Below are 27,764 nucleotides of genomic sequence, written 5' to 3'. Positions count from 1 at the left end.
TTTTATCCAAGGCTACACTTGACAGATCTGAAGCAGCCAGAAAAGGCAGCCGATGGGCTGTATGGTTTGGAGATGGGGGGTGGTGGGCTGCGGGGAGGTGAGGGGGGAGCCCCAGGCTGGGAGACAGGAGGCTCTGCCGCTGACCAGCCCTGTGACCTGGCCACTCTCCTCCTCTCTGGGCTGCAGTTAATCAGAAAGGAGTTGACCGATGGTCTCCATCACCTCTGGCTTAACCAGTCTGAGTCCCAAAGTACGGGGAGGGAGGAGTGGAGACAGCTGTGCTCTGGGAAACGTCCCCTGCCCAGGGGGGGGCTGTGGATGAGCTGAGCAGCCTGGCCCCAGTTATGTGTAGATGCTGAGTGGGGCTTCTTAAGCCCACTGAGTCACGGCTTCCCTCAGTCGGGGAGCTGGGGGAACGGGCCCTCATGGAGGTTCAGGCACCTGGCGGAGGCTCAGAGGCTTAGAGGGGAGGGGTCTCTTGTTCAGAATTCAGCCTCACACAGTTTCTCCATGACCTCCACAAAAGGGGTTCTTCTGTCAGGGTGCTGGGGGGAGCCTGGGGCTCTGTCTAGCTCCAGAAGTCTGAGGAGTCCACTGCAGGTTTCTTCCCAAGAGACTCCTGAGCCCGGGAAAGAGGTAAGAAGCTTCCAGAGGAGCCCTGGGGAGTCCTTCTCTGGGAGCTACAGAGTCAGAAGCATCTTTAGTGCTGGAGTCAGAACGGCTCTGGCAATCCTCAGAAAGCTGGGACGGGGAGACAGGGCCACCAGTGAGCGGGCACGAACGACTGCCATCCCTCTCATTGGAAAACACAGCCGAGCCTCTTATCTGAGGGAGGCAGGGCAGGGCTAGGGTTAGGGTTAGGGTTAGGCCTCGTTTTATGATGGCATCACTTCCCTCAGGGGAGAACGTCAGAGGTCAGCAGTCCAGCCCCATATTTCATAGAAAAGGACATCAAACCCCACATTAGGGGGTGACATGCCCTGGGCCAAAGGACACATTGGTGACCGAGTGACAGAGAAGTAGCTCCTTAGGGGTGGGTCCTGAAGGTCCCAGCAGCCTCTTAATACTGAGAGGCAGAGAGAGGCATGCTGCAAGTGTGAAATGCACACAGAATTTTAAGACTTGGTGCAGGAAAAAAAAAAAAGGGGGTGTGAAATATCTCGTTACTGATTTTTATTTTAATTACATGTTGACATGACAAGATATTGGGTTAAATAAAATATATAATTAAAAAGTAATTTCACCTGTTTCTTTTTCCTTGTTTTAATGTGGCTACAAGAAAATTTAAAATAAATAAGCAGTTGGCACCTGTGGCTCCTGTTATATTTGTACCAGCCAGCGCTGCACCAGGCTGTGAGTTCCCATACTGTCTGTGCTGGGTTCATTGCTGTCACCCTGAGGTCTAGTCCAAGGGTGGGCAAGGGTAGGGACAGACAAGGGAACCTTTGAGGAATTTCCATGTACCAGGCACTGGGCTAAACTTTTACATTTCATTTTATCTTCCCAGCAGGGAGAGAGGGGCAGGGCAAGAGGGCTCATTCAGGGTCCCGGGTTGGGGTCAGAGTGAGGTCAAGGTAATGGATATAGTCCTCTCTTCCTTGCATGAATCCTGAATTTCTTTCTGGACAGGGAGATACCACCTCCTACCCTCCCTCTCTGTACTTCCTGGTAGACCATCTTCCCAACTTGGCCTCAGCCGTGTCAGTTGTGAAAATTGTCCCATCGCCTCTCAGGCTTTGCCCTTGTCTTCCAGATCCAGACGCTGTCCCACCAGCAACAGCACACTTCCCCCAGCAATCACGCATCTACCCTGTAGCCTTCACAGGCCTCAGCAGCATGGTGGCTTCCAGAGAAGGGCTCCAGAGTCAGGCACCTGGGCCTGCTGCCTGGAAGGGACCTGGGTGCGACCCAGGCTGTGGTCTCAGAAAGCCCCTTCCCAGCAAATTCAGAATCCCAGGTTCCAGGAGTACATCCCTCCAGGAGCCCATCCCTCCAGGAGCCATCCTTTAACAGAGACCAGCCTGGCCTTACTCGGGAAAGCGACCACAGGACCACAAGGTAGCGCTGTTCCCATAACCCTCCACTCCCCAGCAACCCATCACCTGCAACTAAAACATATTCCAGCATTGGGAAGAAGAGGTTTTCCCCGGACTTGTTGTTGAATTTCTTTCTCCGCCTTCAGCTGCCAAAGGTTATTCAGACTCAGGAATGCTGCTATGAAAAATGGCCATCTCGGAGTGCAGTGCAGGCTGCAGATCAATGCCAGTTCTCCTCTACAAAGGAATTCAGTACCCAGAGGCCCTCCTTCACACCTAACACATACAAGAGGAATGCACACAGGATAAGCAGTAGCACATGGGTCCATGTGTGTGTGAGCAGGATGGCCAGAGCCAGAGGATATTCGTTACAGATTATTTAGCAGTAGGGTTTATTTTCCTTTTTGTTTTAGCTCCAGGATTTTTTTATTGAAAAAAAAAATAGAAAGAAAAGAACAGAAAACCTACATTGAAGCCAAATATGTAAAATGAGGGGAAAAATTTTTAAAAATATTTCTGCAGTTGCAGATGTGGAGTTAGAAGAGTGTCTTCCCAGTGAGAATTTCTCTGGCGCATAGTTTGAAACCTGTCAATCTAGTCCCACAGCCTTATTTCATAGATGAGGGAGCTGAGACTCAGGAAGGAGAAATGACTTGTTTAAGATCATGCATGCTTTTAAATGTTTTCATTTTAAATCTGTGTCCCAAAAGGCAGGTGTTTCCACTGAGAAATAAAAACGGTCTCTCTTTTCTCTGACTTCTGTCCAGCTTCTCTTCAAACTGTGATGATGGCCCAGGGCAGAATGACAGTTATGCACGACACGCCCATCCAGCTCTGTTCACTGCAAGCCCTTTCAGCATCCGTGGTTCTGCACGGCCCTCACACTGTCCCTGAGAGTCGGGAAAGGTAAGAGGATACCCCATGGATCTGAGAACAGACTGAGGCCCAGAGAGGCCACCTGACTTACGCTTGAGCACAGAATGAGCACGTGTCAGATAAAAAAATAAACAAATAAAGTAAAAGACAAGCCCTCAGGACTCCTGCGACAATTCTACAAAATAGTTAGAGCTGAGTTTATTCTAGACTTGGTAGGAAACATTAAAAAAATAAAGGAAGAAGCTGTTAGGTATTGGTTCTCAAGCTGATGAAAAGAAAAAGTGAAACAAGTCTCTGTTCCTTAAGAATGGGACCCTGACTTCTTCATTTTTATATATTCAGAGCCAGGCATCATAGCTGGTAAGTCTCTAACTATTCATTGAATGAAAAATTAAATATGACATAGACATATAAGTAGACCCACTTGGTTCCTGAGACAAGTAAGTCAGATTCTGCAAATGTTAATATCATTTCCCAAATCCACATAGACAGAAACCCTGCACAGATGTCTTGAGAGGAGGAAAGCTCACGGAACACAAGGATTTATCTTTCTCTCCTGTCACTCTGAACAGTAACCCTCTGGGAAAAGGCAGGCTTCGAACAGTGCAGGACTCCTGCAGCATTTTTATTGTTTACATTATCCATTCAGCTAATATCTTCTACCCACCTGCTAAGGATCGCTGTGCATTAGGTCCTGAGGCATATGAAATAGACAAGTCGGAGAGCATACTTAATAGTATAATATATCAGGACTTAGATTTAGAATGAGAACATTTAAAGGGAGTTAGCTCTGTGATCTTGAACAAGTGCTGACTCACAGTACAGGTGGGAACAGGGGAAGTGATAATTAGCAATTTAATCTAGTAAAAATTTTCTAAACTCTGACATGCCCCAGAGCAAGTGCTGGGTAAGTGGAGAAACAGGGATGAGGAAGGCAAGTCACTGGAGCTCTTCAGATAGATGGGACAAGACAAGCACATAAATAACCACTTAGTGTCATGTTTACCTCTGTTGTAACATGTTATCAAGACTTCATTTCTTTTTATTGCCAAATAACATTCCATTGTATGGATATACTACACTTTGTTTATCCATTCATCAGTTGATGGGCATTTGGGTTGTTTCTACATTTGACCTGTTATGAGTAATACTATCATGAACATTCATGCACAAGTTTTTGTGGGGACACATGTCTTCATTTCTCTTGGGTATTTTTATACCTAGGAGTGGAATTGCAGGACAATATGCTAACACTATGTTGAACCATCTGAGGAACTGAGACAGTTTTCCAAAGCACCTGCACCGCGTTACATTCCCATCAGTAGTGTGTGAGGGTTACAATCTCTCCCCATCCTCTCCATCACTTGTTGTTATCTGTCTTTTTGATCACAGGAGCCCTTTTGAGAGTGCTCTCGTCAGAGATTTTTCTCCTGCCTTCTGTGGGGCTGCACGCAGAGGAGGGACTGCCAGCCAGCAAGGGGAGAGGTGGCCCTGGAAAGGGACTGTTGTCAGTGGTGGAGGGGGGCCCAGGGCTGCACTTCCTAGCTCGGTGTGGACCTGCCTCACCTGTGAATTACGGGCGCCTGCTAAACCCAAATGACAAGCATCTCTACCTGTGCCTACAGCACCCTATGGGCAGGGGCACAGATAGGCAGCTGATAGAGCAGCCAAAGAGACTGGGAAAGAACAGGTTCTGGAAGAGTGGCACTCTCAGGCGGCCACCAGAGTGAACAGATCTTACATTTGTTGTGTGTCTGCTGTGTGCCGCATCTCCCGTTATCTCATTTAACCCTCACAATAGGACAAGGAAAAGGAATTAAGATCTCCATCTTGAGAGATGGAGATTCTGACTTCTTTATCTACTCCAGGGTTTTTCAGGCTTTTTTTTTTTTTTTTTTTAACATCTTTATTGAAGTATAATTGCCTTACAATGGTGTGTTAGCTTCTGCTTTATAACAAAGTGAATCAGTTATACATATACAATATGTTCCCATTTCTCTTCCCTCTTGCATCTCCCTCCCTCCCACCCTCCCCATCCCACCCCTCTAGGTGGTCACAAAGCACCGAGCTGATCTCCCTGTGCTATGCGGCTGCTTCCCACTAGTTATCTATTTTACATTTGGTAGTGTATATATGTCCATGACACTCTCTTACCCTGTCACATCTCACCCCACCCCCTCCCCATATCCTCAAGTCCATTCTCTAGTAGGTCTGTGTCTTTATTCCCGTCTTGCCACTAGGTTCTTCATGGCCTTTTTTTTTTTTTTTTTCCCCTTAGATTCCGTATATATGTGTTAGCATACTGTATTTGTTTTTCTCTTTCTGACTTACTTCACTCTGTATGACAGACTCTAACTCCATCCACCTCATTACAAATACCTCCATTTCATTTCTTTTTATGGCTGAGTAATATTCCATTGTATATATGTGCCACATCTTCTTTATCCATTCATCTGTCGATGGACATTTAGATTGCTTCCATGTCCTGGCTATTGTAAATAGAGCTGCAATGAACATTTTGGTACATGACTCTTTTTGACCTATGGTTTTCTCAGGGTATATGCCCAGTAGTGGGATTGCTGGGTCGTATGGTAGTTCTATTTGTAGTTTTTTAAGGAACCTCCATACTGTTCTCCATAGTGGCTGTATCAATTTACATTCCCACCAACAGTGCAAGAGTGTTCCCTTTCCTCCACACCCTCTCCAGCATTTATTGTTTCTAGATTTTTTGATGATGGCCATTCTGACCGGTGTGAGATGATATCTCATTGTAGTTTTGATTTGCATTTCTCTAATGATTAATGATGTTGAGCATTCTTTCATGTGTCTGTAGGCCATCTGTATATCTTCTTTGGAGAAATGTCTATTTAGGTCTTCTGCCCATTTTTGGATTGGGTTGTTCGTTTTTTTGTTATTGAGCTGCATGAGCTGCTTGTAAATCTTGGAGATTAATCCTTTGTCAGTTGCTTCATTTGCAAATATTTTCTCCCATTCTAATGGTTGTCTTTTGGTCTTGTTTATGGTTTCCTTTGCTGTGCAAAAGCTTTTAAGTTTCATTAGGTCCCATTTGTTTATTTGTGTTCTTATTTCCATTTCTCTGGGAGCTGGGTCAAAAAGAATCTTGCTGTGATGTATGTCATAGAGTGTTCTGCCTATGTTTTCCTCTAAGAGTTTGATAGTGTCTGCCCTTACACTTAGGTCTTTAATCCATTTTGAGTTTATTTTTGTGCATGGTGTCAGGGAGTGTTCTATTTTCATACTTTTACATGTACCTGTCCAATTTTCCCAGCACCACTTATTGAAGAGGCTGTCTTTTCTCCACTGTATATGCTTGCCTCCTTTATCAAAAATAAGGTGCCCATATGTGTGTGGGTTTATCTCTGGGCTTTCTATCCTGTTCCATTGATCTATATTTCTGTTTTTGTGCCAGTACCAAACTGTCTTGATTACTGAAGCTTTGTAATATAGTCTGAAGTCAGGGAGCCTGATTCCCCCAGCTCCATTTTTCGTTCTCAAGATTGCTTTGGCTATTCGGGGTCTTTTGTGTTTCCATACAAATTGTGAAATTGTTTGTTCTAGTTCTGTGAAAAATGCCAGTGGTAGTTTGATAGGGATTGCATTGAATCTGTAGATTGCTTTGGGTAGTAGAGTCATTTTCACAATGTTGATTCTTCCAATCCAGGAACATGGTATATCTCTCCATCTATTTGTATCATCTTTAATTTCTTTCATCAGTGTCTTATAATTTTCTGCATACAGGTCTTTTGTCTCCTTAGGTAGGTTTATTCCTAGATATTTTATTCTTTTTGTTGCAATGGTAAATGGGAGTGTTTTCTTAATTTCACTTTCAGATTTTTCGTCATTAGTGTATAGAAATGCAAGAGATTTCTGTGCATTAATTTTGTATCCTGCTACTTTACCAAATTCATTGATTAGCTCTAGGAGTTTTCTGGTAGCATCTTTAGGATTCTCTATGTATAGTATCATGTCATCTGCAAATAGTGACAGCTTTACTTCTTCTTTTCCGATTTGGATTCCTTTTATTTCTTTGTCTTCTCTGATTGCTGTGGCTAACACTTCCAAAACTATGTTGAATAATAGTGGTGAGAGTGGGCAACCTTGTCTTGTTCCTGATCTTAGTGGAAATGGTTTCAGTTTTTCACCATTGAGGACAATGTTGGCTGTGGGTTTGTCATATATGGCCTTTATTATGTTGAGGAAAGTTCCCTCTATGCCTACTTTCTGCAGGGCTTTTATCATAAATGGGTGTTGAATTTTGTCGAAAGCTTTCTCTGCATCTATTGAGATGATCATATGGTTTTTCTCCTTCAGTTTGTTAATATGATGTATCACATTGATTGATTTGCGTATATTGAAGAATCCTTGCATTCCTGGGATAAACCCCACTTGATCATGGTGTATGATCCTTTTAATGTGCTGTTGGATTCTGTTTGCTAGTATTTTGTTGAGGATTTTTGCATCTATGTTCATCAGTGATAGGCTTTTTTTTTTTTTTAATCTCTCCCCTACAAACCTTTTTAGCAATGTTTTCTAACTGTCTCCCCCCATAAATTTTAGTGCCACAGATACACTGTATATCTGTTTATATACTGTATGTACATTTGTGCTTTATGTATAAACATAAGAATATTTTTCTCCCCCAAGGACCAATTCTTGCCCCTCAGGAATGACACTGATGGTCGTGGGGAAGCCTTGCCCTCTTGCACAATGGACTAAATGATGATAAGATGAGGCGCCTGCCCCCAGGATGCTCGTGGTCCAGTGAGGATAATAAAAAAGTTTCAAACCAAGAGCCAAAAGCCAAACCTCGCAACAGGAATTGAAGAGGGAATGACCATTCGTGCTTGAAGTAAGAGCCTGACACACCAGAGGCCAAGCAGGAGCTACAGACCTGCTCTCTCAGGAGCCACCTGAGTCACCCAAGGCTGCATTTGGTGCATCCTTTCTGACCCTCTCCACTCCTCTCGTGAGCTGCTGAGTAAGCACACCTGTGTTTCAGGTGACTCCCGGGAAACTGATTTAGCAGCACAGCAGTAAGTCCAGGTGGCTGGGGAAGAATCTCACGCTGGGTCCCAGGCTACTGGTGGGTGGGAAGCAGAGGATGGGCCTGTGTTCAGCAGCCGCAGCTGCAGGAATTTCCCGCTGCACCGCGAGGCTGGTCCTGTGCCCCACCTCAGGCTTCAGGAGTACAGCCAGGCTGGGCAACAAAGAAGGGCACGCCCCATAAACTCAAGTTGGCTTTAGAGCAGTGTCAGCTGGCTTTCTCAGTCCCTTTTTAAAGTAACTCCATGTCCACCTGGCCACGGTTTGGTATTACTCCAGTGTGCCCTGGCAGCTCAGGATGCCAGCTGTGGCTACCACATCCAGCCTCGGAGTGCATCACAGCAGTGTCTCTGATGCGTGACCTCCCCTTCACAATGTGAGAAATCTCCTGGGCTCTTCCACCAGTGCACCTAGCAAAAGTGAGAAAGCATGCTTAGATTTGGGGAGCAGGGTTTAAAGAATGTTTTTCTTGCTCTTGCTTTCTTCTGTAAGGATCTGCTTTATATCCTGCGATACCATGGCAGAAATATATTTGGTCTTTGCCGCCAGTTCCTGACACACAGCTCCAAAAACTCTCAGAATCTCTGGAGTGATGAGTGTGTTTTGTATGCTACTGAGATGACTGGTGGCTAGGGGACCCTAGAGAGCCTCAGGATAAGAGCTGGTCACCAGAAAGACCAGGGCTTGATTGGAGGGTTAGAACTTTCAGCCCCACCCACTGACCTTCGGGGAGGGGAGGAGCTTGGATTGAGTTCATCACCAACGGCCGTTGAGTCAATCAATCACGCCTCCGTAATGCAACCTCCATTAAAACCCTCAAAAGACAAAGTTCGGAGAGCTTCTGGGTTGGTTTGGAGAGCTTCAAGGTGCTGGGAGGGTGGCATGCCCAGAGAAGGCAAAGATGCTTCATACCCCTTCCGACATACGTTTCCATATCTCTTCCATTTGGCTGTTCCTGTGTTGTATCCTGTAAAATAAACCAGTAACAGCAAGGAAAGCTCTTTTCTGAGATCTGTGAGCTCTTCTGGCAGACTATCAAGCCTGAAGGAGGGGGGGCATGGGAACCCGCAATTTAGAGCTAGTTGGTCAGAATTACAGGTGATGACCTGGGACTTGTGACTGGCATCAGAAGTGGGGACAGGGAATTCCCTGGTGATCCAGTGGTTAGGACTCTGCACTTTCACTGCCATGGGCCCAGGTTCAGTCCCCTGTGGGGGAACTAAGATCCCGCAAAAAAAGAAAGAAAAAAAGAAGTGGGGACAGTTGTATGGAACTGAGCCTTTAACCTGAGGGTCTGCACTAACCATGGGCAAATAGCGTCAGGATTGAACTGAGCCGTAAGACACCCAGTCAGCATCCAGGGTGTTGCAGAACTGGTGGTTGGTGTGGGAAAAACCCACACATTTGCTGTCAGGAGTGTTATGAGTAGGAACCGCTCCCACCGTTCATTCAGTGTCACAGTATCCCAAGCACTGGGCCCTTTACCTGCACTATCTCATTAATGTACCTGACAACCCCAGGGCAGTAGGTACGGTTATTGTACCCACATTACAGATATGAAACCTGGGGCTGAGAGTAACACAGGCTGACAGCTGATGCCTGTCAAAGCTGGGATTTCAAACCCGGTCTGACTCTGAAGTCAGCACTGTGTTTAAAAACAATTCGTTTATTTACTTTAAATTTTTTGCGTAGAGAATACACATACAATTTGTAAATTTCATCAGGTACAGAAAGGTGAATGAGGGTATTCCATGCTGCTAGATACACAGGAACATACAAACACTGTTTTATACTTTTTTGACTTAGCAGTTTATCTTGGAGATCATGCTATTCTGTACTTCTTTTCCCCTGATAATTTATTGAGGTGAAATTCACAAAACATAGGTCAACCGTTTTAAACTGAACAACTCTGCGGCATTTAGTACATTCACAATGTTGTGCAACCACAACCTCTATCTAGTTCCAAAGAATTTCCATCACTCCAAAGTTAGACCCCTTACCCATCAAGCAGTTTCTGCCCATTCACCTCCCTTCCAGCCCCAGGTGACCACGGTCTACATTCTGCCCTGATGGATTTATCTATTCTGGATATTCCTATAAGTAGGATCATACAATATGTGAGCTTTGGTGTTTAGCTTCTTTCACCTAGCATAATATTTTGAAGGTTTACCCATGTTGCAGTATGCATCAGTACCTCATTCCTTTTTTTTTAACATCTTTATTGAGGTATAATTGCTTTACATTGTTGTGTTAGTTGCTGCTGTATAACAAAGTGAATCAGCTATACATATACATATATCCCAATATCACCTCCCTCTTGCGTCTCCCTCCCACCCTCCTTATCCCACCCCCCTAGTTGGTCACAAAGCACCGAGCTGATCTCCCTGTGATATGTGGCTGCTTCCCACTAGCTATCTATTTTACATTTGGTAGCGTATATATGTCCATGCTACTCTTTCACTTTGTCTCAGTTTACCGTTCCCCCTCCCCGTGTCCTCAAGTCCATTCTCTATGTCTGCGTCTTTATTCCTGTCCTGCCCCTAGCTTCTTCAGAACATTTTTTTTTTTTAAAGATTCCATATATATGTGTTAGCATACAGTATTTGTTTTCCTTTTCCTGACTTACTTCACTCTGTATGACAGACTCTAGGTCCATCCACCTCACTACAAATAACTCAATTTCGTTTCTTTTTATGGCTGAGTAATATTCCATTGTATATATGTGCCACATCTTCTTTATCCATTCATCTGTCAGTGGACACTTAGGTTGCTTCCATGTCCTGGTTATTGTAAATAGAGCTTCAATGAACATTGCGGTACATGACTGTTTTTGAATTATGGTTTTCTCAGGGTGTATGCCCAGTAGGGGGATTGCTGGGTCATATGGTAGTTCTATTTTTAGTTTTTTAAGGAACCTCCATACTGTTCTCCATAGTGGCTGTATCAATTTACATTCCCACCAACAGTGCAAGAGGGTTCCCTTTTCTCCACACTCTCTCCAGCATTTATTGTTTGCAGATCTTTTTGATGATGGCCATTCTGACCAGTGTGAGGTGATACCTCACTGTGGTTTTGATTTGCATTTCTCTAATGATTAGTGATGTTGAGCATCCTTTCATGTGTTTGTTGGCAATCTGTATATCTTCTTTGGAGAAATGTCTATTTAGGTCTTCCACCCATTTTTGGATTGGGTTGTTTGTTTTTTTGATATTGAGCTGCATGAGCTGCTTGTATATTTTGGAGATTAATCCTTTGTCAGTTGCTTCGTTTGCAAATATTTTCTCCCATTCTGAGGGTTGTCTTTTTATCTTGTTTATGGTTTCCTTTGCTGTGCAAAAGCTTTTAAGTTTCATTAGGTCCCATTTGTTTATTTTTGTTTTTATTTCCATTTCTCTAGGAGGTGAGTCAAAAAGGATCTTGCTGTGATTTATGTCATAGAGTGTTCTGCCTATGTTTTCCTCTAAGAGTTTTATAGTGTCTGGCCTTATATTTAGTTCTTTAATCCATTTTGAGTTTATTTTTGTGTATAGTGTTAGGGAGTATTCTAATTTCATTGTTTTACATGTAGCTGTCTGGTTTTCCCAGCACCACTTATTGAAGGGTGTATATTCTTCAATACACATTCAATATACATTGTATATTCTTTCCTCCTTTATCAAAGATAAGGTGACCATATGTGCATGGGTTTATCTCTGGGCTTTCTATCCTGTTCCATTGATCTATATGTCTGTTTTTGTGCTAGTACCATACTGTCTTGACTACTGTAGCTTTGTAGTATAGTCTGAAGTCAGGGAGCCTGACTCCTCCAGCTCCGTTTTTCTTTCTCAAGATTGCTTTGGCTATTTGGCGTCTTTTGTGTTTCCATACAAATTGTGAAATTTTTTGCTCTAGTTCTGTGAAAAATGCCATTGGTAGTTTGATAGGGATTGCATTGAATCTGTAGTCACCATTCTTCACTTTCTTTGTGTCTGCTCAAATGTCACCTTATCAGAGGTTTCTCAAAAGCACATCTAAAATAGCAACTCTCCTCATTCTTCTCTGTCCTCAGCTTTATTTTCTTCATAGCATTTATCACCTCCTAAAATATAAACTATTATCTCCCTCTCTCTCTCTCTGTGTGGTGTGTGTGTGTGTTGTGTGTATCTGTAGGCTTGAAGGTCTCTCTCTATTCTCTGGAATGTAAACTCTGTAAAAACAGATGCTTTGCTGCTTCATTCATCTCAATTCCCAGCTCCTAGAACAGAGCCTAGCACATGGAAGCACCCAACAAAATATTTGTCGAATAAATGGATGAATGAATGAATGAGAATAGATAGAGCTGCCTCATTCTTTTGAAAGGTAAAAACAGTATCTCATTGTAGTTTTACCAAATGTGATTCTTAAAACATAATGTCTCTGTTCATCTAACACTTAAGTTTTAAGAGAATTGTTCAGTCCTGTCTGGTCCCTTAAACCATGAGCTGTCTATTCTAGGATTTATGAAGCCATCAGCTCATAAAAGCAGGCTGCTCTCTAGCCCCCATGTACCCTTTACAGACTTGAGCCTGCATTGCTTGCCCTAACCTGTGGCAGGTACCATATCCAAACCTGTTTCTAATCTGCTCCCTTTTTATTTTCTTCCTGTTTCTGACCTCACCTTACCTTGGCTGTGACACTCAGCACTGTTCTTTTCAGCTCAGCTCTTTGACTATCAGTTATGTTCTATAAACATCTTTCTTTGTCCCTCTGCATTTCTGGGTTTCAATGGTCCATTTTATTGAGCAGATCTTTCACCAGTTCCTCCTCTCCTGGTTCTTAATTTGAACCCCATCAGGAATGTTTAGTGATAGCTGCTGGCAGAAAGTAGAACAAAAAACTTGGGAAACACTTCAATTTTCCTTTTGATTTTATCTCCAGTCATGCTCTCTCTTTTACTTGGGCTGGGGTGCTACCAGCAATGCTACCACCGTCTTCTGATCTCTCTGATACTAAGTGAGGCTTAGTATCTCCCTCAGCAGTGATGAATAGACATTCTAAAGGTTTGGTCCCTGGGCAGATAGTAATAGGATCACCCAGGAAATTGTTAGAGATGCAGAGTTCAGGGCCCCATCCAGGAGTCTGTGTTTAAGACCCACTCCCCCTGACCCCAGGCAATTCTGATGCTTGATAAAGTTTAAGAACACCAGCCAAAAAGATGATGGGTGCTAGCATGTGCTGCCTGGCAGGCTTGGTGAGCCTCAGGGCCAGCGCGGTGAATTTCCAAAATAGCACAATCAAACTGGCAAGGGGCTATTGTCTTGCAGAGATATTAAGCAAATAGACCCATTCCAAGTGTCTGCTTTAGATCAAGAAGGAACACAGAGAGAGTGACAGCGACAGAGGGATAAAAATGAGAAGACACAATTTTAGCAGTAGCTATCCAAATTGCTCCAATTTCCCTTGCTAACAGTGGGACTTTGGACAAGTCCCTTCATTTGACTCTTGCTCACATATCATCAGGGAGCTGGATGGAAGTCATATTGCAGGAAGGGATGTGCAGACCGTGAGGGAGAAAAAAAAAAAAGAGTTTAAAATGTAAGAGCCTCAGCTGCAGGACCTAAACGTGGATGGGAGCGTGTTCTGGGTACAGATCGTGTTTATTATGTGAACTTCTGACCCAGCCATGCTGGCGGCACTGTGCACCGAGGCAGACAAAAGGTTTGCCTGTGTAAACAGAGAAGAGCTGTCTGCACAAGACCCTCCATAACCCTTCGTGGTCTGAGCAAAATTTCCATGGACACTCCCCTCACCCAGCCTTCCCTAGAGCCCCAGCTGAGCGCACACAAAGGAAGCTCTGTTCCCTGCTCGCTTTGCAAGAGCTTTGTTGGCTGGTGATCATATCATAATAGCTCACATTCACTGATGCTTGCTAAGTGCCAGGCGCTTTGCTGAGTGCCTGTCACGCTAACATCAGTCCCATGAGGTAGATGCATTTCCTGTCCTCCTTTTAGAGATGAGGAAAGTGGGGCTCAGAGACGTGGAGAGACTTGTCCCAGTCACCTGTGGAGAGTAACGCAGAACTGGGGCTGTTCCTGGGCCCCTGCCCTTTACGATGACACAGCAATGCCTTCAAAAGAGAAAGTAATTTAAAGCTGAGAAAACTAGAGTTTAGAGAGAGAAATTAGATCATCCAAGATTATAAATCTAGAAGGTAGCAAAACCATGACTGGAACACAGTTCCTTTCCCCACATCATGATGCCCCGACTGCAGGCTTCTTTGTCTGATATTCCTGACCAAGGACAGAGTGTTTCCTGAGAGGTGCCCCCTCCCCTGCAAGTTGCCTGAGCACACGCTGCAGAGCACTTAAAAGTCCAGATCCAGGAGTTCCACACACCAGCTTGAATCCCTGGCTCGGACCTTGGGCAAGTTACTTTATCTGTTTTTTTCCCCCATTTTCTTTTAATTTAGGTGGAATTTGCATACATTAAATTCAGAGCTTTTAGTGGACAGTTCTACCAGTTTTGACAAATGTATAACGGCATTGTGTGTCTACCACCATTATCAAGGTATAGAATCCCCCAAAGGTCCCTGTGCCCCTTTACAGTCAACGCCTCCCCCCATCCCAGCCTCTGGCAACCAACGATCTGTTTGTAGTTCCTATGGTTCTGCTTTCTTCTAGAATATCATTTAAATGGAATCAGTGTATAGCCTTTTGAGTCTGGCTTCTTTCACTTGGTATAATGCATTCGAGATGCGTTTGTGTTGTGCGTATAAGTAGTTCATTCCTTTTTACTGCTGACCAGCAAGGATATTAATGTAGCAAAACCCAACAGCAGCCAGCCCACTGGAAACACCCAGCTATGCTATTGAGCTCTTCACCTATTAAGTTTTAACTCATTATCTTCAAGATGGTACAACTATTTTGGAGACGGTGGTAGTGGAGGCAACTGGAAACCAGAACTGAATCACAGATGCACAAACACATCTCTTGGGGGCTTCCCAGATTATCTTAGTGACAGCAGGTGTGGGCTAAGAGCCCTGTGGTTTGGGCACTAATGTGCCCATAAACTAGAGAATCCGGGGATATTCAGGTCATGGCAGTTAGGATCAGAGCCAGAACCCAAACTCAGGACTATCCAGCTCCAAGTCCAGCCTTCTTTCCACTCTCCAGCAGCTTCCAACCACATCCAGAGGGAAGCAAGTGCTACTGGCCATTGCCCAGGTCAGGGGAGAAGCTGATGGCATGAGAGGAGAGCTTTTGGGTGAGGCTTGATGAAAAGTGAATCCTCAGCAAGGACGGTTCTAGAATGTACCCTGAGGAGCCCTCTCTCATATGTCTGAATCAGCATCTCTAAAGGGTACTCAGGCATCTGTATTGTTTAGTAAGCTTCCCAGCTGATTCTATTATGGAGCCAGCATTGAAAATTGCTCCAGGGAAGAAATAAACACAGCATTTTGACCTGAAGCAATGGAGAGAATTGGGGAGAAACACATTTCTAGATAGTCTTCCTCTATGGTTGCCTAATAAGATCAATTCTTCTGTCTTCCTCTTTTGGTGCTGGCTCCACCAAAATTCTCTTGTTCCTTAGTCATCACCCACTTCAGATACACATGTAAGAATATACAGAGCACATGAATCCACCTGCTAAACAGCAAAGCAAGACAGCCAGGCTCGGGGCTCATCCCTCCAGTGCTGCGTTCCAAGGGTGATGGCCAGGAGTATGGTCCTCTGGGTGTCTTTTGTTCACCCACCCACAGAAACCTGGCAAATTAAATGTATGTTTTGGATATTCAGTGGCTGTTACTCATGGAAAATCTGAATCCATGTGAACACTCTTTCCAAGGCCAGATGGAGTTTCCATTCAGAAAAATCTTGGCACCAATATCTTCAGAACAATGACAACTTCCAGGCAGGAGCTGGGAAGCCTCAATGTAATTGGTGGCTGGCACTGTGGGTCAGAGCGGATAACAAAGGGGAGGAGGCCCCTGGCTGACATTTCCCTGTCCTGTCGGGCCTGGTGGCCCTCTATTTCTAATTCATGCGTCTCCTCTAATGCAAACCTTCCTTGATGAGGATTGCCTTGTTAAAATATAGGCAGCCCCACCCCAGACATTTAAGGCAGCTTGGTAGCCAGCCACAGAAAGTTGTGAAACCTAGCTGGAACAAAAAGGGAAGTATATGAGAAGAATCCCAAAACATCTCACAGAGTCTAAGGGCAGATGGGGCAGCTGCTGGCTTTCAAACTCATGAAAGACAAAAACCCAGAACCAGAATGACATCATGGGGTGAGGCAGCCCCTCTCTTCCCATCACCCTCTCTCTCAAGCTCATAGGATCTCATTTCTCTAAATGTGTCTCTCCCTCAATCTCTCTCTCTCTCTGACTTTCTCTATGTTGGCTTTTGTCCTCAAGCGGCTGAACAATGGTGTCTGCAGCCTCAAAATCCAGGAAAGAATCTGATAGGTCAAGCTTCAGACAGGCGTCCATCCTGGTCCAATCAAAAGGGTGGGAGAGGTGGGTCATGCATGAGGACACCACAGGATCTCCCGCTCCCACAGAGATGATTGGACCAGCGATGAACGGCCCTATCCCACTATGGACGTTCTGAAAAGAATCAGCTTGTCTTTTCCTCTGTCATACTGTCCTGGCATTACCTGCTTACTGCTGTTTCTTTGTTCACCGTAGATTCCTGTGGGCAGGGAGCCCAGCCCCTATCAGGCCCGCATTCATTCAGGATTTCCTTATTGAGTGTGAACGCCCTGCAGACCATCAGCAGGACAGGACAGGAGACGGTTGCAGGGCCAGGCATCCTGGGCAATGTCACGGGGCCTGCATTCCAGCAGGGAAAACAGCTACTAAATACTAAATAGATATTAAATAGCCATGCAGACACATGATGTCTGAGCCAACTCTTCACCTTTGTTTCCAAATTGTGTTCAGTGTAGTCTATCTGAGATGGAAGGGAAAGAAAAAAGAGAAATGTGTAATCAATCCTTCCTTGGTCTAATTAATTATTCTGAATGGTTAAACTTTAAAAAATCGGTACACAATAGTCACCTATCCAGATTGAGTGCCTCTAAGTCGTGGGTGTCTGAGGTTTCCTTGTTTGCAAACTGTTCCTTATCCTGGTGATGGCGGTGAGTTGGGGGAGGGGTTGATAGATAAGCCCCACCCACCTCCCAGGGTCCTTACCTGACTCCAGTTCCCCCACCCTTCCACCCACCCCAGGAGGAAAGCTCCCAACCATTGGAGCACACAGAAGGGCATTTTATGAAGAGAAATGCCCCTCCATTTGGGTCTGGTGTGGACCCTCCACTCCTCCCACTCACCTCACAGCAATGGGGGCCACTGTTGGGCCTTGGGGAAGAGAGCATTTCCGCCAAGAACAGATCTAAGAAAAGTCAGTTTGGCTCTTAGAGGTGTTTTGTTTTGGTTTGGTTTTTGGGGGGTGCAGGATAGGGATTGGGAGGGGCTTGCCTTTTGCTTTTTTCTTTTGTTTCAATTTATTCACAAACTATTTCAAACAGACAGAAAATAATACAACAGACACACCCATATGCCCACCTGTAGTTAATCAACTGCAGCGATTAAACCGATGTGAATCTTTGGACACTTTTGCTTCAGAACTCCTCCACGCTGCTACATTCTCTTCCTTAAAGAAATAAAATGTTACAAATGTGACTGAAGACCTTCTCCATCTCTTCCCCCCACCTTTTACCTCAGAGGCAGCCTGCCTATTTCTGTAATTTTTTTTTTTTTTTTACTATATTTATAACATCCATAAACAATAGATAGTTGTTTTGTGTTTTTAAAATAAGCACAAATAGCATTCTGTGCATCTCATTTTGCAAATTGCCACATTTGTCTTTTGAAATTTATCCACGTTGTTGCCTAGAAATATTGGTCCATTCCTTTAACTGTTGTATTCTATTGTTTGTAGAAACCTGTTCATCCATTCTGCTGAAGACACTAAAAAGTGTTTTCAAGCACATGGCCATGAGCGTCTGTGGGGTGGACAGCTAGACCTGAAATTGCTGTGTGGCTGCTGACTTTGTAGGTAATTTCCAGCAGGTGACAACCTCTCTGTTGCCACTTCCTCAACCCTGAAATGAGACTCCAGTAGAGAAAATGTGAGGACTTAGAGTTTTTAAATAATTCCAAGAAGTGTTTCCAAACACCCTGAAAGAAAAAAACAATGTCCCTGATGGACATAGAGCTTAGACCAGTGATATAATGGAAATTGTGGCATTTTAGATAGTTCCTTTACCCTAAAGGTGATTAATCTGGACAGCCTTCGACAACTCTGCCTGCTCTGTGTGCCCCTAGGCCCGTCCGCTCACAATGACCATCCAGGCTGCTACCCTTTCTCAAGTCAGGCCCCAAACGCACAGGGCTCGTCCACTCCTGCCCCTAAGCTGCTAGGAGCCCAGAACATGTGCGGTCTGGCTGGGGCCCATCTCTGCAGCTGCCTCAGTGCTTTTCCTGCCTCAAGGTGGTGATGGGATTGTATGAAGCTGGGCAGGGGGAGCCCTTATATTTGAGGACTGTAGATTTTCTTACCTTTCCTGTCTCTTTTCCCTTTTATCTCTTTTTTGCTAGTTTCACTTAATAATGGCAGTATTGATACATTCCTACCTTTCAGAGTACAGAATTTAGACCCCGTAGGAGAAAACACACAGCCCTTCACCTGTCACTTGGGAGCAGCTCAAATTTTTCTTTTTTCTTAAAGTTCATTCTGAAAGTCAAGAACTCCAGACTGCAGGGCAAAAGATATAAGATAGAAGACAAGTCTTATTCAGGGAAATTCCCAGTCTCTTAAGCCAGCAACGGGGAGGAATGGAAGACCATGGTTTGCTCTGTAAATCTGCACCACTGTAACTCTTTTCTTGGCCCCAAAGTGTGCCCTCTGGCTGGGGTCTCCATTCTGCTCTAGTTTCTTCCTAGTGTGTGTGCCTGGTGGGGAATCTGGAGATTCAGTTCCAGGCTCTTTGCACAGGATCGGCCACCCTCAGAAAGCTAACGAATAGCTGAGCCAGGGCTGCAGAACAGGGGATGCTGGGGGGTCAGGGGGCTTTCCCTGGATTTTTAGGAGGGCTTAACCCGGAGGCCCAGAAATTTAAGAGAACATGGCTAGAAGCCACATCTTGGTGATAAATAGTGACTTGAAGACGTCTGCAAAGAAAGGCAGTCATGAGAAGGAAAGCTGCGAGCACTGGTTTTAGAGTCAGCCGCACGTGGAGTCTAGTTCCAGACCAACCGCTCACTTGCTGTCTGGGCAGAGGGGATAACTTCTCTGAGTCTCCAGGCAACTCACTATAGATTTGGGGTGTGCACAGTGCCCAATGCCAAGAAGGCCCCCAACATCGTTTCTTCCCAACTGACACTCTGCTGTGGACTCAGCTGGATGGACATGACAAAGAGGCCATGGTCCCTTTAGGGGAGGAAAAATGTCTCCGCAACCCTCTTAGAGTCCCCGGCTGGGCCTAAGAATTAAACTGACACAAGACAGTAACAGAAGAAAAGCATCCACATTTTATTAAAATTTTACATGTACATGGGAGACTTCACAGGTAAATGAAGACTCGAGGAGGTGACCCAGAGCAGAAAGCTTATATACCTTTTAGACAAAGAAATGATAGATTTGTGAAGAAATGACAAGGCAAAGGGGGTTGGGCTAGGGACAGTGAATTGTGGGGAAGTGACGGGGAGTGGTATGGTGAAAAAACTAAGATAAGGGTTATTTTAGTAAGCGTGTGTTTGTACAGATCCGTTTTGGCATTGACTTCCTCTCTGGTGATAAGGATGTTCTCTTCCTGGTACAGGGAGGGCACCTCTCTCATGAAAAATTTTATGGCCTTTTTGTAGGTAGAAAAGGGCAGGTCAGAGAGTCCTTCCTACATCTGCTGTTTCTCAAGTGCCTTCAGTTCAAAATAATCAATATGCCAAAGTGGCATATTTTGGGATGGCATGTCCTGAACTCCCTCCCTCAAACACATGTTTTCCAAGTGGTCACCTGCAGAAATTGCTCATCAGATGCTCCCAAGTCATCTCATACTTCCTGGCCAGGTTTATAGCAGAGGCGTTTGGCGGTGAAGGGTGAAGGCTCTGGAGCCAGATTCCTGGGTTCAAATCCCAGTTCAACCACTTACGAGCTATGTGGTCTTAGGAAAGTTTCCTTATTTGTGAGATGGGAATAAAAGTAGTAGTACCAACCTCAGAGGTTGTTTGAGAATTAAATGAGTTAATACTTGTTCCTGGCACATTGTGAGTTCTCATAATGTTACTGCTATATTGATATATCACTAGCAATTGATATAATGACCAGCCCATCCATGTCTCAGGGACCAAGTGTGTCTTATAACTGAGGCCCTGGTGACACAACGGTGAGCAAGTCAGTCCCCGCCTCCTAGGAGTTGGAGGTCTCTGGGGGAAATGGGCCAGTGACTAGAGAGACTGTGGCAAGTCAGGGCTGCCATGGGGAAGCACATGGTGCTGGGGGCTCCTAGAGGAGAAATGGGATGGATCAGGGACAGGTAATGAGAGACACTGAGTCTTGAAAGATGGGGTGGAGTTAGCCTGGTCAAGGGGAGGAGGGAGGGCTGTCCAGACAGAAGGAGTAACAGGAAAAAATAGGAGGAGTTTTGACAAATAAAACACAGGTTTATTCAAAAATTATGTGAGTGCTCCCTGTTCTAGGTACTAGGGAGACTGCTGGGAGCAGACAAAGTTCTGCTCTCACTATGAGAGCTGACATTTACACCCCACTTATCGCCTGCCCCACACCTACCTGCGTGCATTATACTTGTTACCTACGAGGTACCTTACTACTTGTCAACTGAATTAAAAACAGACAACACGAGAGCTGTGAGTTTCAGTTTTCTTTGGGGACTTAGTGAGGACTGTAGCCCGTGAGACAGCCTCTCAGAAAGCTTTGTGGAACTGTTCCAAAGAGGTAAGGGGGGAGGTCAGTATATCTGTGATTTTGGCAAAGGGGGTACATGCAACCGAGCACACATCTCGATAGAAAGCTGCTGCTAGTCATGAGGAACGGATGTGTTGATGAACAGTTTTAGTGCTTTTCTAAGTATGGGATGATACAAGAGTTTGGGTTCATAAAACTTTCTCCTGAAAAGATCTCTCTGAAGGCCTGTTCTGCCAATTTCCCCAGAGCACAGAGTGCCTCATTCCTGATCTCTGCCCTGAACTCCTTTCAGGGGGTGTTGAAGGTCTGCGACTGCAGTGGCTAGTGCCTTCGTTCTTGTAGAACCAGATGGCAAGCAACTTTTTTTAGCTGTCCTACTATAACCTCCATTTTACATTTGGGCTAAATGGAGAGCAGACGAATCTGCTAACTTGGCCAGATTGGTAAACTTCTAAGTAGCAGAGCTGGGATTGACACCAGGCAGTCTGGCTGCAGTGTCTGGTCTTAACCACTCTGCTATGCCGCCCTTAAGGAGCTTGCTGACATTCTCGGGACCTATTGCGGGAGCTAGGAGTGGGCTTTCTTGGCTGGAGTACTGAAACAACCACGGCAGACAGATTAAGGCCAGCTTGTGATGGGCCTTGAATGCCAGGCTAAGGGGCTTGGATTTTATATTGCCTGCTGGGTAGAGGATGGCTTGGAAAGGGCAAGGTGGGACCCAGAAAGAACACCTTCCCCTCGCCTCCCGTAAACTGTGGCAAGAATCTGGGCCAGAGATGACAATGGACTGGGATGCCGCGGGGCAACGGGATGCAGAGACGGCGACAGCTTCCGGTAGAGCCGGGCGCCGGCGGCAGAGGAGGCCAGCCTGGGGCGGGAGGTCGCCGGCGCCCGGGCCGGCCATTGGCGGCGGGCTGGGCCGCGGCCCCTCCCGCGGGGCGGGGCGGGCGGGGCGAGCGCTGCGGGCTCGCCCGGGTAGCAGCGCTGCAGCATCCCCGCCGAGCTCCCCGCACCCGCGGCCCGCGCAGCGCGCCGCTCCCGCTCCGCAGCCCTGAGGCAGCCCCTGGCGAGGCCTGGCAGGTCCACCCCGGAGCACAGCTCGGTCCAGTCGGGGTGGGTGAAGGGCGGCGGCGGGGAAGGGAGGTGGCTCATCTCGGCAGCTCCTCGGTGGGGGAGGAACTGGGCGCTGGACTCGGTTCCGACCCCGGGGATGGGGAGGGGGAGCGGTGATAAGCTGTTCTCTGACCACCCAAGATGGGGGCTCGGGTAGGGCTGGGGTGGGAGTAGGGTCGCGGCACCAGAGCTGTGCTCTGACCTGGTCGAGGAGGGAACAGGGCTGAAACCCGGGACCAAGCCGGGGTGGGGGGCCGGTGGGGAGGGCGGTGAGGGGAGAGGGTTGTAAGCTTGGGGGCGCCCGGGTTCTGTTGCTCGCGGGAGAGGGCTATCACTGGGGGCGGGGGCAGAGCGCAGCCTGTGCCGGAGGATGCGCCAGGGGGTACGCAGGGGATTCGGGCGCGGGGCTGGAGCGGGTGGGGGTCTTCCCTGTGCGGGGTAGCTGCGTCCGGAGGGGACTCGGCCTCCTCCCATCTGGGGCTGGGTGCGGGGAAGCGGGGCGCCGGGGGCGGGCCCGGCTCGTAGTGCCGGAGGCGGCGGGGCGGGCGGCGCGGGCCAGAGGGTGGTCGGCGCGCCTCTGACAGCGTTCTGGCACGCGCAGGCGGCGGCGCGGCGGCGGAGGGCGCTGAGCCGAGATGCGATGGCTGGGGGGCACCCTGCTGTGCCTGCTGCTGGCGGCGGCGGTCCCCACGGCCCCCGCGCCAGCTCCGACAGTGACCCCGGCTTCGTTCGAGCCCGGCCCGGCTCTCAGCTACCCGCAGGAGGAGGCCACCCTCAACGAGATGTTCCGCGAGGTTGAGGAACTGATGGAAGACACGCAGCACAAACTGCGCAGCGCGGTGGAGGAGGTGGGTGCGCCCGAAGGGCCCGCGCTCCGGGGAAGCGCGACGCTGGCGACAGCGGGGGCTGGGGAAGCCGTGCTGCGAGCGCTGGCCAGGGTCCTCAGGTCCGCTAAAGGGCTGGGCAGGGCCGGCAGCAGATTCCGAGTTATCTGAAGGCAGTGCGGGGTGATCCCAACTCCCGCCTCGTTCTGCCTTCCTGCCAAAAGCTCTGGATCTGAGTCTGTCCACCCAGAGACTCCGGCTGGACCTGCCCATGGGCAGCGGGGGTCACCACCTGCCTGCAGGCTGCCGGCCATCACCCTGCAATCATCTTCAGGTGTGCAGTTGGCCTCATCCTGTTCTCAGCGGAGGCTTGCAAGGCCCCTGGTATTCCAGCGCTGTGGTTTTGCTGAGGAAGCTCCAGGCATCTCAAGTCCCAGCTTGTCTGCTGGGCTTTGAGCTTGTGCCATCTTCCCAAGAGACAGGGTGCCATGTGGGGACAAAGAGCCCTGAGCTTTGCTGGTAACCTGTCTGGGCTTCCCCAGTGCCATGTGGGGCAGAGAAGGAAACTGGGAATCCTAAATCCCAGCAGTGTCAGTTGTCAGAGGTGGTGGGTGAGAGGAGGAGCAGTGTGAAAGGCAACCTCCCACCCCATCCCAAGAGGGCTTTGGAGTCAGTCCGGGGCTCAGGGTCCTCTTCTGCCATTCACTAGCAGGTGGCATTGGGCAGATCCCTTAACATCCTGTACCTCAATGTCCCATGAGAATTAAATCCACGATATGTGTAGCACCTGGCATATAATAGATGCGCAATATATAGCAGCTGATAGTTATCAGTTACCAGATACCTTGGGAAAACTTTGCTTGGCTGCTTCTTTCCATTGCCTCCCAGGTCCAAACGCTATGGATGGCATCCTCTATGGTGGGCATGCAAGCATCGCCAGGGTTGCCTGGACAGGAGGTGCAGCTGGCCCACCTCTCCCAGCCAGGTGGCCCTGCTACCTGGGGTGGGTGGGCATTGCCCCTCTTGGGCCTGCCTCTGCTGCAGCCTGTCTTTGGAGAGAAGCCAGCCATACAGTGAAGGAGTCAGTGAGAGACCACATGTCTAGGCTGGAAGGTCAGGTGCCTCCACGTCCCTGCTTCTCTGCACTGTTTGGACAAAGCCTCCAAAGCTGGCTCTGGTCTACCAGGAGAGGTGGCTTTCTCCTCCCACCCCTGTGTGGTTTGGGTTAGTTCCCCTTCCTGCCCACAGCAGTCAACCTGGTGGACCCTGGACACTGGTGAAGGGGGGACACTGGATTGGGAGGCGGTTGCATGGGCAGCTGTACCTGAACATCCACTGGACAGGCCAGATTCTAAAACCTGTGGACTTCCTGTTTCCTGAGAAAGCAAAAGAATCATGACATGGAACAATGAAAGGGGCCGGGGCATCAGAGGCCCCAGTGTCTTTTCACTCTGCACCTTCAAATTGAACTGAGCTCACACGATCCTTCTGGTTCCAGAGCAGGTCATTTGCTTCCCTCCTGCCCATGGATTCCCACTGAGCCTGACCAGGTCACCTGCGTCTTTTCATTCAGTGTGAACTTGCCCATGCAGCATGGTCCTCTGCCGGCAGCCCCTGGTGAGGGGCGATGAGGGAGCGGCAGGGCCCCTTCAGTCTCTTCACTGATGAGAGCAGTTTGCAGCCAGTGGGACGTTGTGTTGGTGCTCACTCTGAGGGAGCTGGCCACGTTGCCTCTGCCTGGGCCCCGGCCTTCCTCCTCCAGACATGGCTCTGCCTGACTTCTGCAGTTTGCCACCACGGGAGACATGGGCTGGCACCTCCACCCCACTCAGTGGGAACCAACCTTCCTTCTCTCATCCCAGCTCTGCCACTTACGAGTGATGGGATCCAGGCTCTGAAATGGAGGAAATGTCCATTTCCCCTGGGGGTAATGGGGAGAATTAAATGAGAAGATGTAAGTAAAGCAAGTTTTCTGGTCGTCTAAAATGCGTTAAGTAGGGACTTCCCTGGTAGTCCGGTGGTTAGGATTTGGTGCTTTCACTGCTGTGGTCCGTGGGCCCGTGGCCCCGGGTTCTATCCCTGGTCGAGGAACTAAGATCCCGCGAGCTGCGCAGCACAGCCAAAAAATAAAATAAGATAAAATGTGGTTAAGTAAAACTGATGCAGTATAAGTTGCCACCTCGTGTGGTTGTCAGGACTATGGGAAATTGTTGGTTCTCAATAAATAATGGCTCTCATTATCATCATATTAATAACACTAGTATGAATGATAACAAAAGAACCACCAGTGTCTGATATATGATAGATTCACAAAAGATTATGGCTATTAGTATTAATTTTTTAAAAGAGATTGCCAGAAAACCCCTTAAATCTCATAAACACAAGATAGTTACTATTTACTTACTGTCCCAGAGAAGAGCCAAAAAGAACCCGCGGCCAGATGCATTAATTGTTTACATAGTTGCATCATGAATCTGCTTTCAAGTAACTCCCTGACATTTAAAATATTCCAGCTGACTCAAGCTGCTGATTTCTCTTAAGGGAAAATAGTTAACTCTGCTTGTAGGATCATTATTGAGGGGAAGCGAATCTTCCAATGGTTCAGTCTGGGCTGCTCCTGTTTTCCTGTTTAATTATTCTGTATGTTACTGATAAAAGTATTGTGAGGATAAAACCATTCCCCGCCCCTCCATTGCCACATCTGTAACTGGCACATTTTAGAATGTTCTTATCACCTCACCTATTCCTAGGAAGAACCCCAATACCAAGCCTGAATTTCTCTCTCCAGTTTTTCTTACTCTGCTCCTTTAACAGACACACAGATTCAACCAATTGTAGGTGCCATTTTAATTGTAGGTGCCTCCTCTGTGAAACAAGTCCTGTTGCTTCAGGCTTAAGTTTCTCGTGCTAGTGGCAGTAATAGTTGTGGTTGAAATTTCCACTGTAAGCTGTACTTTTAGCTTGTGGTGGCATGAAAGAGCTTTAGCTCATTCTGTTGAAATAACCACTGGTTGAGGGGGAGAAGGTTTTATATAAAGACTATCTGTTCAGCCCAGAGCAAATTCTAAATTTGGTAACTTGTCAATTATTTGCAAGCCAAACTGGAGGATTACCATTCCTATAGAAATTTTAAAAGCATTAAAACATTCCATTCTCCTTCTGGCTTTAGTCTCTCTAGCATCTCCAGACTCCCATTCTTTCCCAGCTGTATCTTTTCTATCACTAAACATCTCAGGATCTCTCACTTAAATTTAAAAAGCCTTTTTCTTAGTCTTAAATCTCCTATCTCAGCTTCATCGTTTTATTAGCAAACCCTTGGAACACATGTTATTACCTGCTCTTTCCACTCCTACCCAGACATCCCCCGGCAAACTAGCTTCTTCTAAAACTGCTTTCTTAGACGACTATATTATGCAAGTATTACACCTTTGCAGGGTGACAGATACTGTTCCAAGCACTCAGATTTCATGATCCTTAATCATTACATCTGCTCTGCAAAGTAGAATCATCCCCATTTTACAAACAAGAAAGCTGAGGTTTAGAGATATTTGGTATCTTGCCCCAGGTCACGTGGCTGCTTTGTGGCCGAGCTGGGACTTGCCCCTGCCCCCCATTACCTGACTCCAGAACCCGGGCACTTTTCTACTGTGCTGCCTTCTGACGATACTGCGGGTAACTTCTTGCCTAATCTAATGGCCAGCTCTCAGTGGCTTGGTCCTTCTAGATTTATTTGGAGCCTTTACCACCTAGAAGGCCCCTCCCCAGATAAAACTTCTGACTCTCAGCCTGCTTCTAGCTAGTCCCCTGACTCCGGTCTTTTTCTTCTCTGGACTCTGTATTATCTCCCAACTGGTCTTCAGAACTTGCTGCAGCTCCCCATTGCTCGGTGCAAAGGTTCTTACCTGAGGGTGAGTAGAGGGGAGGGAATATCTCAGAATCATCTGGGAAGCTCATTGATATGTGGGGTCCCCCCTCCAGAAATTCTGATTCGGCAGGTCTGGAAGGGATCCAGATATGTATATATTTTTTTAAAGTTTGGGCATGACTCTGAGGTGCCTCTCGGTTGAGAACCAGGCTAACATCGTCTGCATTAGAACTGCCCCTGGATTCACTGTCAATTTGTCTCTACTTCATTATCCATTATTTTATCCATTTAGGGTCCAGCATGGACCCTCTGCCCTAGCCCATGACACACCGTTCTCATCCAGGCTGCCAGTTTCGCCTCCTCTATGCTCCTCTCTATCCAAATCGTACCTGTCTTGTGAGACCAACCCAATCATGCCTCCTCTTCCACCTGGAAGCCGTTTTTCTCTCTTCTTTGAACCCCTGACTCGCTTCTACAGACTGTCATAATCATCCTCAAACTGGCTTGTGTGGGGCTCTCCTATCTCCCCAGCAAAAGTATACGCAGAAGCATATACTAGGAAAGGCACATAATTTGGAGTCAGGCTGACCCGAGTTCTAATCCGAGTTTTGCCACTTACTAAGAATGTGATAACCTTAGGCAGATTCCTTCCCTTTTGTCAACCTCATTCTTTTCATCTGCAAAATGAGGGTAATAACACTTCCTCTTACGGTTGCTGTGAATATTTAAGGAGATATGGAAGCGGCTGGTGCAATGGCTCAGACATAGCTGATGCCCAAGCATGGAGGTGATGACGACTGTGATGGTGAGGACGGAGCCAGTGACCAGGTTTCAGACATGTGACGAGTTGTCTCAGGGTCAAACACGGCGGTTGCTGACCAAGTCCTTGGTTGGTTATCCGGTCCTTTATGCTGACCAGACTTTCTTCACACTTCTGGTGCAGTGTCTTTGTGCTATATTGAGACATGGGAATTCTTTCCCCGTGTATACCCAGCTCAGCAAATCTGGATGGGAGAGAAAGGAAAAGAGGGGGCCTCATGTAGTATGTAAGGGAATGGAGGTCAGTGATTTTTAAAATAGGAGAATCTTTTTTGAGGATTCGTTT

The 27,764-nt window shown here is 47.0% G+C and overlaps 1 protein-coding gene and 1 long non-coding RNA gene across 5 annotated transcripts in view; both read left to right on the top strand.

The window, feature by feature from the left end:
- The first annotated feature begins 112 nt into the window (after nt 1-112).
- Nucleotides 113-21,678, top strand: LOC309668030. The gene is made up of 3 exons (XR_014268035.1): nt 113-1,353; nt 2,804-2,942; nt 7,578-21,678. It is a non-coding gene; the product is annotated as an uncharacterized lncRNA (long non-coding RNA).
- A 125-nt stretch (nt 21,679-21,803) lies between these two features.
- Nucleotides 21,804-27,764, top strand: part of DKK3 (dickkopf WNT signaling pathway inhibitor 3) — a 47,383-nt gene continuing 41,422 nt past the window's right edge. Inside the window, exons 1-2 of one of the 4 annotated variants that reach the window (XM_082478142.1) lie at nt 21,804-21,970; nt 22,572-22,818. In XM_082478142.1, coding sequence (XP_082334268.1) covers nt 22,606-22,818 — 213 coding nt within the window. In that variant the 5' untranslated portion in view covers nt 21,804-21,970; nt 22,572-22,605. The remainder of the gene's footprint in view (nt 21,971-22,571; nt 22,819-27,764) is intronic. The other 3 variants (XM_082478141.1, XM_082478144.1, XM_082478143.1) reach the window with 3 other exon arrangements.

The sequence above is a fragment of the Balaenoptera physalus genome (genome assembly GCF_965194825.1).
Source record: "Balaenoptera physalus genome assembly, chromosome: 10".
Taxonomy (NCBI): Eukaryota; Metazoa; Chordata; class Mammalia; order Artiodactyla; family Balaenopteridae; genus Balaenoptera; species Balaenoptera physalus.
This window is presented reverse-complemented; position numbering and strand designations above follow the sequence as displayed.